General features: G+C 44.9%; 2 protein-coding genes across 2 annotated transcripts; both read left to right on the top strand.

The window, feature by feature from the left end:
• Positions 1-3,387: 3,387 nt before the first annotated feature.
• LOC113069086 (uncharacterized) lies at positions 3,388-7,125 on the top strand. The gene is made up of 2 exons (XM_026242057.1): positions 3,388-4,132; positions 4,226-7,125. Exons 1-2 carry the CDS (start codon positions 3,388-3,390, stop codon positions 7,123-7,125), a joined length of 3,645 nt encoding a protein of 1,214 aa, XP_026097842.1.
• Positions 7,126-7,174: 49 nt separating this feature from the next.
• On the top strand, positions 7,175-10,063 carry LOC113069085 (uncharacterized). The gene is made up of 2 exons (XM_026242056.1): positions 7,175-9,648; positions 10,008-10,063. The coding sequence occupies exon 1, from the start codon at positions 7,175-7,177 to the stop codon at positions 9,458-9,460; it is 2,286 nt and encodes a 761-aa protein (XP_026097841.1). The 3' UTR covers positions 9,461-9,648; positions 10,008-10,063.
• Positions 10,064-14,277: the final 4,214 nt, after the last annotated feature.

The following is a 14,277-nucleotide window of genomic DNA, read 5'->3' as shown; positions in this document are numbered from 1 at the left end:
TTCTAGGCTGCAGCAAAGTCAGACTGTGCAGAAGAATCATCTGTTTCCTGTGGTCTTGTCCTGGTGGTCCTCTGAGACAAGGTCTTTACAGGGGATCTGTATCTGGGGTTCTAGTTGTCCTGGTCTCCGCTGTTTTTAAGGGCAGTAGAGGTCCTTTCTAGGTGCTGATCCACCATCTGGTCTGGATACGTACTGGATCCGGGTGACTGCAGAGACCCTCTGATCTGGATACAGACTGGATCTCGTGGCTACGGTGACCTCGGAAAAAGAGAGAAACATACAAATATTAGCGTAGATGCCATTCTTCTAATGATGTAGCAAGTACATAGGGTGTTATGGGAAGTGTTCCTGGTTCAGGTTTACCTAATTAATGCATACAAATATTTTAACGGATTTGGATATTAAAAGCATATTAGTATGTTATGTGTAAGCCAGGTTAAAGAGATGGGTCTTTAATCTAGATTGAAACTGCAAGAGTATGTCTGCCTCCCGAACAATGTTAGGTAGGTTATTCCAGAGTTTAGGCGCCAAATAGGAAAAGGATCTGCCGCCCGCAGTTTATTTTGATATTCTAGGCATATCAAATTGCCTTTTGAGAATGTAGCGGACATAGAGGATTTTAATGTAAAAGGAGCTCATTAAAATACTTAGGTGCTAAACCATTCAGGGCTTTATAAGTAATAAGCAATATTTTAAAATCTATACGATGTTTGATAGGGAGCCAGTGAAGTGTTGACAGGACCGGGCTAATATGGTCATATTTCCTGGTCAGAGGTGGGTAGTAACGAGTTACATTTACTTCGTTACATTTACTTGAGTAATTTTTCGGGGTAACTAATACTTTTCGAAGTATATTTAAAGATGGGTACTTTATACTCTTACTTGAGTAAATTTTTTGGGAAAAATCTGTACTTTTACTTCGTTACTGTGGGCGACGCTCCTCTCGTTACTTTATCTTAATTCAATAAATGTTATAAATGCTTCAGTTTATTCCGAACGTGCCGTCTACTTTTCTCTGGGCAATGAGCGATGCCCATTCGCGAATGATTCATTCTTTTGATTCAACTCTGTTCAAAGGCTTGATCAAACCAATTGGCAAACGAGTAAATTGGTTCATGAATTGGTTTGAAGGAGTCGTTCAGTTCCCTGCCTCACGCGCTGAGCGTCTGAAGCGGTTCACTCAGAGTTGTAACGTTTAAGAATATCAGCAGCGTTGAAAACGGGGCTATGGAACTGCACTGAAAGCAAATCTGCAAAGGCTATTATTTGCTTGCGATGGAGATCCTTATTAGATGAACGCGTGTGCTGTCTACTGTTTAACATGTAATAACTTGGGCTACATTCGATTACAGTACACGATACCACTGTGACATTAGTTTGTTGTACGTGTGTGGCTTGAGGGGAGTCAAGTTGAATGCAGCTTCCAAAAGACAAAAAATTGCCATATTCATTTTAATACAATCACACCGGTGCGAGTACGTTCAGCAAGTCATATCATCAGCTTCTAAATTCAGATCTGTGATCGCTTGCTGGCGCTGAAACAGAGATAGATGCGTTTTTACAGCGTTGCGCATTATAACCAATCACACACGCTTCTGTTGAGCTTTTGAATGCTTCACTCGCTCACTGACTGAATACCTCTTTCTGGCGAATTCTCTCGTCAGAAACAACAAAGTGCAGATGTGTGTACGAATCTATAATTAACATATTGATTTCACAGTGTTAACAGTTTCAGTGATTTTAATGGGAGTTTCTGAGAGTGATTGAAATATAGACTGTCAGTGAAAATGATCTTTAATAATGTAAATGTTATTTGCTCTCTTTCTGAACAATGAAAGATTAGTAGCAATATTTATATCACATTAACTTTCAATGTTAAAATCACATTTAATATAAAGTCAGTCGTATTAAAAATATGTTATGGCATGACACCTATATCTGTTACTTAAGTAAACAGACAGGGTTTTATAATAAATTACATAAATTGGAGTAAAGGCTGAAATATATACATTTATACACATACATATACATTACATACATTTTATCTATATATCTAAATAAAAATAGGCTCCGTATGTATGACCCAAAGTAACTAGTAACTAACTACTTGAGTAGATTTTTTATCCGATACTCTTTTACTCTTACTCAAGTAACTATTCAATACTAGTACATTTACTTTTACTTGAGTGAATATTTCTAGAATTACTTTTACTTTTACTTGAGTAAAGTTTTTGGGTACTCTACCCACCTCTGTTCCTGGTTCAACTAAGAACTCTTGCTGCTGCATTTTGGACTAGCTGTAGTTTGTTTACTAAGTGTGCAGAACAACCACTCAATAAAGCATTACAATAATCTAACCTTGAGGTCATAAATGCATGGATTAACATTTCTAACATTTAGAGCATAGGCCGTAATTTAGATATATTTTTGAGATGGAAAAATGCAGTTTTACAAGTGCTAGAAACGTGGCTTTCTAAGGAAAGATTGCGATCAAATAGCACACCTTGGTTCCTAACTGATGATGAAGAATTGACAGAGCAACCATCAAGTCTTAGAAAGTGTTCTAGTTTATTACAAGCAGAGTTTTTAGGTCCTTTAAGTAACACCTCTGTTTTGACAGAATTTAGCAGTAAGAAATTACTCATCATCCAGTTTTTTATATAGACTATGTGTACGAAAGCCTGTCCTAGGGACCAGAGTTGTTATCAACACGGACTGATGTACTGTGTGACACACAAAGGACGGTTTGGTGAACGCTCATTTCTGCACAATTGCTTTGTTCTGTATAATGCGTTTATGCCTTGATGTAAGTACATCTGCATATGTATGTCTATATAATGTATCTTATTGATGTCCCGCGATTGTTCTGCGGTTATCATCGGTGACTTTTGAGCGCCGTAGCGGCCGTAATTTGCCGCGAGAGAAATGCGCTAATCTGTATTAGCATCAGCTGTATTATTATTCTGCGTCAGACTTGTGTTTACATTAATATCGCATCATTGCACAACTATGTCATGTTTATTTGCATAGATTAGGCTGCTGTTAATGTTAAAGATGCAGACTTGAGTGTATAATCAGTGTTTATTTGCATATGTTTGATTATCATGTTAGTGTAAATAATTATCAGAATATTGTTGTAATTATATTTCTTTATTATTCTTTTAGACCATTAATACAGATGTCAGTGCCAAAGAATGACTAGTGCCGATGACAACCCAAAGACTGTTAAATAAAGCATCTTTGTGAAGAATCTCTTCTCCAGCCCTGATTCTCTTACCGGAATCCTGTCCATATTTGGCCGCCTCAGCCAGTGTAATATAGAGTTGTAACGTGCCTCCGTTACAAAGGTGGTCCTTCGAGTCGGATTGAGAGCAAGATTGAACCAATATGGACAAAGCACAAAGTGACGCATCTGAGACAAGCTCCAGACCTCGACGCAAGACTAATCTACCTACCCATCTGGATGATTATGATGTTGGCTACCAACCTTCAAGTGACCCTCCTCCAAAAGCTTCCTCTCATTGTCCTAGTGAGCACCGAAGCAGCTCGAGGAAAACGTCTCACAGTGGTGTCAGCTCTCACTCCAGGACGAGTAGGCGTTCCATTACTTCAGCTGGTGTCTATGTCCCACCAGAGCTCTCTAGCGTCCAGACTGCTATGTTGGAGGAGAAGATTAAACAGAGACAGTATGACAGTCTACGGCAGCAAGTAGAAGAGGACTCACTGATTGATCTGGAACACCAAAGACTGCAAGCACAAGCAAAAGAAGCCCAGCGTATGCAAGAGGAGGCGCTTGCCGCAAAGGAGGCCTTGTCGAAACAACTAGAACGACAGCGTAAGCTTCAACAAGCAGAGACTGAACTTGAAGTAGCTAAACTTGTATCCTCCATGCTGTCTATGGACTCTGGTACGACCACTCCAGTTCCTCAAGACTCTTGTTCTCCAAACACGCAACAGCTTACAATGGAGCTCAAGCAGGCTTGTTCACCTCAGCTGCACCACTTCCAGTCACCAGCTGTGACATCATCGCTGCTGCCCTGTCCTACTGAACTGCCTGATCCTGATGTCTCTGCAGTTTCCCTGCCATCACCTAGACCGCCACAGTGGGCCCCACCTGTCACTTACTCTGCAGGTACACATTTGCCTGTTGCACCTCACACAGGGCCACAAGCATTCTCATTGCCAGTCTCTGACATTGCACCATCTGCCCATACTGCCGTTCCAGTACACTCTGTATCATTAACATCGAATGTGGCACCTCAGCCTCCAGCAGTGTACACCATCCCGACATCCGCTGCATACCAGGGTGTGACCCAGCAACCTGTTACTGCCACAGTACCTACCCTTGGCTACGGGCTACAACAGACAGGAACAATGCCAGTGAAAACACTCCCAGTTCCATCGCAGCTCCCTGTCTCCAGCCACCAAACATTGGCGACAGCACTTCATGCTCCTGGTTACGTTCAAGCAGCTTCATCTGGGCCTTTCCCCCCAGCTGTCCACTCACCTCACCCGAGTCCAGAGCTCCTGTTTGCATCAGCCTATGGCATTCCACGACCCACGTTACCAGTTTTCGAAAGTGGTGCTGAGAGTGACTTTGCATTGTTTAAACTAGCATTGGACAATTTGTTGAGTAATCACAATCATATCAGTGAACAGTATAAATACCATGTTCTACTAAGCCATTTGAAACTTTCCAGTGCTCATCAGCTAGCTAAATCCTTCATGTACCACCCCCAGCCTTACACCGCTGCTCTGCAGGCGCTTCAAGACAAGTATGGACAGCCAAGACAGCTTGTTCAGTCCGAGTTGGGTGCCATCCTGAGCACCCCACCTCTTAAGTTGGGTGATGCTAATGCCTTTGACTCATTTGCATTGTCAATACAATCCTTAGTGGGTATGCTGAGAACTCTTGAGGGCCAGAATGGTTATGAGCTTTTGTGTGGCTCACATGTGGACCGCCTCTTGAGTAAACTGCCACCAGCCTATCGCGACAGTTTTGTTGAATACTGTTTAAGTCGGGGTATTCTCCAAACGGGCACAGACAAGACCTACACACTTCCTGATTTTGCAGACTGGCTCCAGATAAAGTCCCAAGCAAAACGGATCTCCAGCAGAGCCGCGGCTATGTACCAGAGTGAGACTCTAAAGGCCCCTGGTAGAGCTAGAGGAGCACCTTATCCCAGGGAGCAGCCAAGGCCAGTTCTCCTGACAAGGGAGAGTACAACCAAGACTCCTGAGCCGACAGCATCTAAGTTCAGCTCCAAACCCAAGCCATACTGTCCACACTGTGACAACAGGGAACACTATCTCAACTCTTGCGAGGCTTTCAAGAAGTTGACTACCTCCCAGATTGTAGCTTGGATTAAAGATAGTAAACGCTGCTGGAGATGCGGACGGTTCCATGCTGTAGAGTCTTGCAACCTCAAACGTCCATGTACAATCTGTAAAGAGCTACATCTCACAGTTCTTCACAATTCCATCAAAGACACCACCAGTGCTGTCCTTACCGTCAGCCTTCCATCTACCCGGGTTTACTTGGACAGACCAAACCGTACACCCAGAGTCATGCTGAAGGTCGTCAAGGTCCTCCTCCATAATGGACACCACACAATGGAGGCACATGCCATTCTCGATGATGGGTCAGAGAGAACACTCGTGCTTTCCCCAGTCGTGCAGCAGCTCAAGCTAACCTGTACCCCAGAGTTACTTCATTTACAGACTGTTCAACAATCTCACACAGAACTTGAAGGGTCGTCTGTTTCCTTTGAGGTCTCATCAGTCACCAAACCCATGCAGAGGTTCACTATCCCCAATGCCTTTACTGCGACCGGTTTGAGCCTGGCAGAACATAACTACCCAGTGGCTGCACTTCAACAAGCTTATCGTCATCTGAGAGCTCTTCCTCTTCACCCTGTTGACAGAGTAAAACCATTACTTCTCATTGGTTCTGACATGCCACACCTCTTAATGCCAATACAGCCTGTATGCAGAGGTCCAGACGGAGGTCCAATAGCCATCAGAACACAGCTGGGATGGTCTCTTCAAGGTCCCATGAGCCCCAAGCAGCCCTCACGGCGTTATCAGCAGTGCCTTCATATCACCACCGCTCCACCACATGATGATCTGATTCGGCATGTTGAACGACTTTGGTTGGTCGACACCCTCCCATACAATGAGAGAATGGTCACCAGGTCCAAACAAGACAAAGACGCTCTCGCCATGCTCCAGAATGACACCACTAGAGTGAACATAGATGGCGTTCAGCGTTATGCCACACCTTTGCTCCGACGCCTGCCCATGACCATACTCCATGCCGACAAGGATGCTGTTCTTCCCAGTCTTCGAAGTACAGAGCGCAGACTGGCACGAGATCCTGAACTAGCCAAATCTTACTGCACTGAAATCCATAAATTGGAATCTGCTGGATATGTAGCCAAGATAACCTCAGAAGAAGCGCACAATACTTCAGAGTCCTGGTACATTCCACACCACATCGTACATCACAATGGTAAGGACAGGATCGTCTTTAACTGTTCCTTTCAACATCAAGGGCAGTCCTTGAACAGTCAGCTACTTCCTGGTCCGATGCTGGGACCATCATTGTTAGGTGTGCTCCTGAGGTTCCGACAACACAGTGTGGCTGTGAGTGGAGACATAAAGGGTATGTTCCACCAGGTTCGCTTGCTACCCAAAGACAAACCAGTGTTGCGGTTCATTTGGAGGAACATGTGCAGAGACCAGGAACCTGATATATATGAATGGCAGGTGCTTCCGTTCGGAACTACATGCAGCCCATGCTGTGCCATCTACGCCCTCCAGCGCAATGCCCAAGAACACCAGGATGACAAGGTCAGTCTGGTTAACATAGTTGAGAATTCCTTCTATGTTGATAACTGCCTGCACAGCACTTCGAACTCTGATGAAGCTAAGAAGGTAGTCGATGGACTTCGTCAACAGTTGTCTGAGGGAGGATTTGATATAAGACAATGGGCCTGCAATGTACCCTCTGTCATTGAACATCTTCCCACAGAAGCCCGGTCTGCTAACACTGACCTGTGGTTGACCAAAAACCAGTACCGACCTACAAGAACCCACTCTAGGTTTACGGTGGGATTGTCTTAGTGACACCCTGGGCTATAATTTGCGCTCAACTGAGCCCCTAGAGCCTACTATGAGAAACGTGTACAAAACCTTGGCCAGCCAGTATGACCCACTGGGGTATATCATCCCATTTACCACCCGGGCCAAGGTTCTCATCCAAGACCTCTGGAAGCGGAATTTGGGCTGGGACGATCCGATAACACCTCTACAGTTAAGAGAGAAGTGGCTATCATGGATAAGAGAGATTCCTAACCTCCTACAGCTGCAATTTCCTCGGCCTTATGCACCAGCCTGTGCTGATAACCCTAGTGTCATCCGGGAACTCCACATCTTTTGCGATGCGTCAGAAAGAGCATACGGCTCAGTGGCCTATTTGCGCACTACTGATGATCAAGGCCACGTCCATATCACTTTCATTTTGGCCAGATCCAGAGTGGCTCCCAGAAAATGTCTCTCCATGCCTCGTTTGGAACTGAGTGCAGCCCTGACCGGCGCTCAGTTAGCCAAAGTGATCCAGACTGAGTTGTATCTTAACATCCATACAGTCATCCTCTGGTCTGACTCAACAACCGTGCTGAACTGGCTGACATCTGAGTCCTGTCGCTACAAGGTATTTGTGGGGACACGTGTAGCAGAAATCCAGACCCTCACAGACAAAGCTGAATGGCGGTACATTGATTCAGCTCACAACCCTGCTGACCACATCACAAGAGGTCTGACACTGACCCAGCTAGCAAGTCCCCACCAGTGGAGTTCAGGACCAGACTTCCTCCTTCAACCTTCTGAACAGTGGCCACCTACACCCGTAATTAAGGTAGAACCAGAGGTCAGTGAGTTGAGGAAAACTGCATTCATCGGCACTGTCACAGTCTCCAGTCATTCACTTCTGGACCCCAATCAATTCCACACATGGCTAGAGCTTGTTCAGGCCACTGTCAGGTCCCTTCACGGGGCGGCTGCCACAGACAGTGACTCTTCCCCGCAAGCTGACGATTACGTAGAAGCAGAGAAACTTATCCTGGCTCAAGCTCAACAGGACTCATTCCCACTAGAAATCCAAGCTCTGAAGACTGGACAGCCGATTCCAGCTAACAGCCGTTTGGCATCCCTTGCACCAGAGTATGATAAGGACACAGGTCTCATCAGAGTAGGGGGGCGATTACGTCGAGCAACTAACCTTGACTTAGATGCCATTCACCCGATTGTGTTGGATCCTAGCCATTCTACAACTAAGCTGTTAATCAAAGAGACAGACTGTAGACTTCTTCATCCTGGTTCTGAAAGGGTGCTAGCAGAATTACGTCGTCAGTTTTGGATACTTCGGGGCAGAGAAGCCATCCGTAAGCATCAGCGCAAATGTCAAGATTGTCAGTTCTGGCGAGCTAAGCCTGAAGTCCCCCAAATGGCCGATCTTCCATCCTGCAGGCTGCAACTTCACCAACCGCCATTCTATTCTACTGGGGTAGATTGTTTTGGCCCCTTTTCAATCAAAGTTGGTCGTCGCCATGAAAAAAGATGGGGCATCCTCTATAAATGTATGACCACCCGATGTGTGCACCTTGACCTGTTGGAACACCTTGACACTGATGCATTCCTGCTCTCTCTGCGTCGGTTTATAGCACGACGAGGTAAGCCCATGGAATTGCTCTGCGACAATGGTACCAACTTCGTAGGAGGAGATCGAGAACTACGTGAGACCTTCAATGTCATGGCCCCCAAGCTTCAAGAGCTGCTTGCTCCACAGACGATCAGATTCCACTACATTCCACCTAATGCTCCTCATTTCGGAGGAACTTGGGAGCGTGAAGTCAAGTCTGTAAAGACTGCACTACGTGTCATTCTACGAGAGCAAACGGTGCCAGAGCCAGTGCTGCAGACCTTGTTAGTGGAAGTCGAGGGCATTCTAAATGCCAAGCCTCTTGGCTACGTATCTTCTGATGTCGCAGACGTGGACCCAGTCACTCCGAACCTACTCCTTATGGGCCGTCGCGATGCCTCCCTACCTCAAGTCTTATTTGACTCTACCAACCTGCTCGGAAGACGCAGATGGAGACACAGCCAGGTGTTGGCGGATCATTTCTGGACTGCCTTCATCCGAGATTACCTCCCAAGTTTGCAGAATCGGCATAAGTGGAGAAAGGATGGCCGAGAGCTGACTATGGGCCAAGTGGTTCTCATTGTTGACCCCCAACTTCCTCGTGCCCTCTGGCCTGTAGGCACAGTGACTGAGACGTTGGCTGGACCTGATGGAAAAATTCGCACTGCTCGGGTCAGAGTTCATGAGAAATCCTACACTCGCCCAGTTGTTAGGTTGATTCCACTTCCTCACTTTGAGGAAGAGCCTAAGACACTGTAGACAGACTTTCTTGATGTTTACAATTATCCAGTCAGATAATTGGGGGCGGCTGTGTACGAAAGCCTGTCCTAGGGACCAGAGTTGTTATCAACACGGACTGATGTACTGTGTGACACACAAAGGACGGTTTGGTGAACGCTCATTTCTGCACAATTGCTTTGTTCTGTATAATGCGTTTATGCCTTGATGTAAGTACATCTGCATATGTATGTCTATATAATGTATCTTATTGATGTCCCGCGATTGTTCTGCGGTTATCATCGGTGACTTTTGAGCGCCGTAGCGGCCGTAATTTGCCGCGAGAGAAATGCGCTAATCTGTATTAGCATCAGCTGTATTATTATTCTGCGTCAGACTTGTGTTTACATTAATATCGCATCATTGCACAACTATGTCATGTTTATTTGCATAGATTAGGCTGCTGTTAATGTTAAAGATGCAGACTTGAGTGTATAATCAGTGTTTATTTGCATATGTTTGATTATCATGTTAGTGTAAATAATTATCAGAATATTGTTGTAATTATATTTCTTTATTATTCTTTTAGACCATTAATACAGATGTCAGTGCCAAAGAATGACTAGTGCCGATGACAACCCAAAGACTGTTAAATAAAGCATCTTTGTGAAGAATCTCTTCTCCAGCCCTGATTCTCTTACCGGAATCCTGTCCATATTTGGCCGCCTCAGCCAGTGTAATATAGAGTTGTAACGTGCCTCCGTTACACTATGCATTCCATTCGTTTTTCAAATTGGTGTGTTTCACCAGACCACGAAGAAATATAGAGCTGAGTATCATCAGCATAACAGTGAAAGCTAACACCATGTTTCCTGATGATATTCCCAAGGGTAACATATAAATCGTGAAGTGTAGCGGCCCTAGTACTGAGCCTTGAGGTACTTCATACTGCACTTGTGATCGATATGATACATCTTCATTCACTGCTACAAACTGATGGCGGTCATATAAGTGTGATTTAAACAATGCTAATGCACTTCCATTAATGCCAACAAAGTGATAAAGTATATGCAAAGGAATGTTGTGGTCAATTGTGTCAAATGCAGCACTAAGATCCAATAGAACTAATAGAGAGATACATCCACGATCAGATGATGAGAGCAGATCATTTGTAACTCTAAGGAGAGCAGTCTCAGTACTATGATACAGTCTAAATCTTGACTGGAAATCCTCACATATACAATTTTTCTCTAAGAAGGAATATAATTGTGAGGATACCACCTTTTCTTGGTATCTTGGACAGAAAAGGGAGATTCAATATTGGTCTATAATCAACTAGTTCTTTGGGGTCAAGTTGTGGTTTTTTGATGAGAGACTTAATAACAGCCAGTTTGAAGTTTTTGGGGACATATCCTAATGACAATGATGAAATAATAGTAGTCAGAAGAGGATCTATGACTTCTGGAAGCACCTCTTTTAGGAGCTTAGATGGTATAGGGTTTAACATACATTTTGTTGGTTTAGATGATTTAACAAATTTATACAATTCTTCCTCTCCTAAAGTAGAGAATGAGTGGAACTGTTCCTCAGGGGGTCTATAGTGCACTGTCTGATGTGATACTGTAGCTGACGGCTGAATGGTTGCAATTTTATTTCTAATAGTATCGATTTTAGAAGTAAAGTAGAAAAGAAAGTCATTACTGCTGTGGTGTTGGGAAATGTCAACACTTGTTGAGGCTTTATTTTTGTTAATTTAGCCACTGTATTGAATAAATACCTGGGGTTATGTTTGTTTTATTCTAAAAGAGAAGAAAAGTAATTGGATCTAGCAGTTTTTAATGCTTATCTGTAGGATAGGTTAATTTCCCGCCAAGCAATACAAAATACCTCTAGTTTTATTTTCCTCCTGCCTCGCTCCATTTTTCGGGCTGCCCTCTTTAGGGTGCGAGTATGCTCATTATTCTTTCTTTCAGGGTTCTTTAAACTGGCTGCTGTCCTCTTGTACATTTGCTTTTTGGGGGTACTCTAGGTTCGGGCCATTCTCGAGCTCGGAGCCCTTCCCCGGACAGTACGCCAAATACGCATACCATACCTGAGCTAATTATATGTAAGCGTGAACTAGTGAAATGACGCTTTTATTAACAAGATTCAGGAGGAGCGCGTGAGATACTTAGCCTAATTGACACTAATGGACCACAATCTAGTAATCAATCCCAGAGTATAAATATCGCTGACTAACCTCTATCCATTGACGGTTTATCAGCATCCCTCCTCCACCCCATCTCCTCACTCTGAGTTCACTTTATGAATAGACGGGGAAGGGGGGGTACTCTAGGTTTGGGCCATTCCCAAGCTCGGAGCTCTTCCCCGGACAGCACGCCAAATACGCATACCATACCTCAGCTAATTATATGTAAGCGTGAACTAGTGAAACGTAAATTAATGAATTGTCTTGACTACTTCTGAGCTTTGTTTGGCTTGTTCATTTAACTCGTGTCATATGTTGGGGAAGGGGCAATACGGAGACTGCGAAAAATAGAGAGAAGTCATTGCCATGTTGAGTCAATGCAGCTGTCTGTACATGAATTTGTGTCGAGAAACACAAAGAATGCGAGTTAAGTGATTTTTAGTTTTTTTACTTGTAACGATAAATGAATAATTTTGCGATTTAATGTTGTTTTATAACAAAGTTTGGGAGGAGCAGCTGCAGTTTATTAACCTGATTAACACAAGTGGAGACCAATCAGTAATTAACTCATGACAAGGTATAAATAACAGCAGAACCTACCTCTGTTCATTGCCAGTTTTCAGTAGTCAACAGCTCTTCAGCTCTCCTCTCTGCAAACCATGTCTCAAAAACCAAGCTCTTCATCTGATGCAGAAGTGAACATCGCTGAGCTGTATGATCTGTATGTCTCTTTACAATCAACGCCTAAGACGACCCACAGACAAAGCAAATCTGTACTGCCCGAAACTCACCGGTCAAGTCACTACCGTCAAGTTCCCGCACAAGATCCGGCTCGCTTCATCAGTCGACCCGGAGGAAGAAGCCTTCAGCGAGCCTGGGCCGCCCCCCACAGTCTGACAGGGCAGGTTCACTTCGACTTCCCTTGAGAGGCCCAGCCCTCCACCACTGCTTACGCCGAAGCAGCGCAGCATGCTGCCGGGCCCAGCAGCCCCCCAAAGCTACTCGCTCAGACACTCCTGCCGTTCATAACCCTTTTCCCTTTCAATGGCCTCCAGCTCCTTTTGCAGAGGCTAGTGCGAAGCTACCGACGCTAGCAGGACAGGCCCAACTATATCAACAATACTACCCACCAGGTTATAACCCCGCCCACTTCCAGTGGCCTGCAGCTCCAGTAGCTCAGACAAGCGTAGGCCAGCCCCCGCCGGCAGCTCATGCCTATAATCCATCCTATCATCCTTCCTTTCCTCCACATCATCCGACTAACTTTTCTTTTCAAACCTCAACAGGTCATCAAAGCGTGAGGCCACCGACGACATTTACAGACCCGGCGCATACCCTACCCCGGTTCTTCTCTCCAAACTAAAAATCTATATTCTCTTTTCACAGCAACACCGATGCCCATTCCGTCTAATGCCATCGCAATGGAACCACCTCCTGTGTCACAAAATATCCGGGCACAGATCCTCGCAGGTATGGATGTAGATCTCTCCTCTCTACTCTCTCTGCTCCCCGCAGCCCAATCAGACAGGCAAATAGACTGCGGGGATTTCTCCGTCTTAAAAAAACCCAACCACCCACTCATCCCGCCTTTTGTCATTTCCTGAATTTACAATCGCTTTCGCCTGATACACAGAAATTATCTGTTCAGCTTTCCCCCACAGGGAAACTGAATGATTACTTGGCAATAATATCAGAGCTCGCGCTGTCCTATGGGGGAGGGCATGTCTACACTTATCACAAACTCATTCCAGCTAAAAGTGCAGTGCGAGTCACCCAGTGGAACCAGTGCACATACTGGGCGGCTCTCGACCGGATCTCCACAGCAGGGTGTTTCTGGGCTGTAAAAACATTCCCTGTGCAGTCTCCAGGTCAGTGGCACACTCAACCATGTTGTGCCCCCAAGTTAATCCTTCTGTTCCACCCTACCCTGGAACCAGCCCAGTGAGATCCACCAGCTATGTGCCACATCCTGCAACAGCCGTAGCAAATCAAAAATTTAAAAACCCCTCCTTTGAAGGAAGCAGGCAGCCCTGCCAGTTTAACCACTTTAACGCTGGCAAATGCACCAAATCGCGCTGCCGGTACCTACATGTTTGTAGTTTCTGTGGTGGCGCACATGCCCGTTTTGTGTGCCCAGTGTACAAACCTGCTGATAAAAATTCAAAAAATTACTTATCGACTCCTCTAAATATTTCACGCATGCACTCTGAACTAGCTCATCATCCGGACCCCAAATTTACCAAATACCTGCTGACAGGCCTCGAAAACGGCTTTAAACCCGGCGCAAAATGCCTGCTCTCACAGAACACTATCTGTAATAATCTTCAGTCCGCCCTAACAGAACCTGAAGTCGTCGACAATCTGATTAAAAAAGAAGTCGAATCTGGTTTCATGATCGGCCCTTTTGACACTCCCCCATTCAACACATTTCGTATCAGCCCCATCGGAGTGGCTACAAGGATATTTTTGAGTAAAAACGTCTCATAATCAACTTTTCAGCCTCGCATAATTCCCTGTTTCCAAGCATTAACAGCTTAATTCCTCTCGATGAATTTTCGCTTAAATACCAAGACATAGATCAAGCAATCAACATGGTCAAAATCGCAAGTCGGAGAGCTTGGCTCGCAAAAATCGACATTACTTTAGCCTTCAAAATTATGCCTATCCATCT

This window comes from Carassius auratus, unplaced genomic scaffold (assembly GCF_003368295.1).
Source record: "Carassius auratus strain Wakin unplaced genomic scaffold, ASM336829v1 scaf_tig00000795, whole genome shotgun sequence".
NCBI classification, from domain to species: domain Eukaryota; kingdom Metazoa; phylum Chordata; class Actinopteri; order Cypriniformes; family Cyprinidae; genus Carassius; species Carassius auratus.
The sequence above is the reverse complement of the archived record's forward strand: the minus strand, read 5'-3'. Positions and strand labels throughout refer to the sequence as shown.

Bases quoted from the DNA above. Each gene is read 5' to 3' on its own strand.
- LOC113069085 (XM_026242056.1), top strand. From the start codon at position 7,175: ATGAGAAACGTGTACAAAACCTTGGCCAGCCAGTATGACCCACTGGGG.
- LOC113069086 (XM_026242057.1), top strand. From the start codon at position 3,388: ATGGACAAAGCACAAAGTGACGCATCTGAGACAAGCTCCAGACCTCGA. The intron at 4,133-4,225 runs GTACACATTTGC...CTGCCGTTCCAG, and splicing joins ACCTGTCACTTACTCTGCAG to TACACTCTGTATCATTAACA.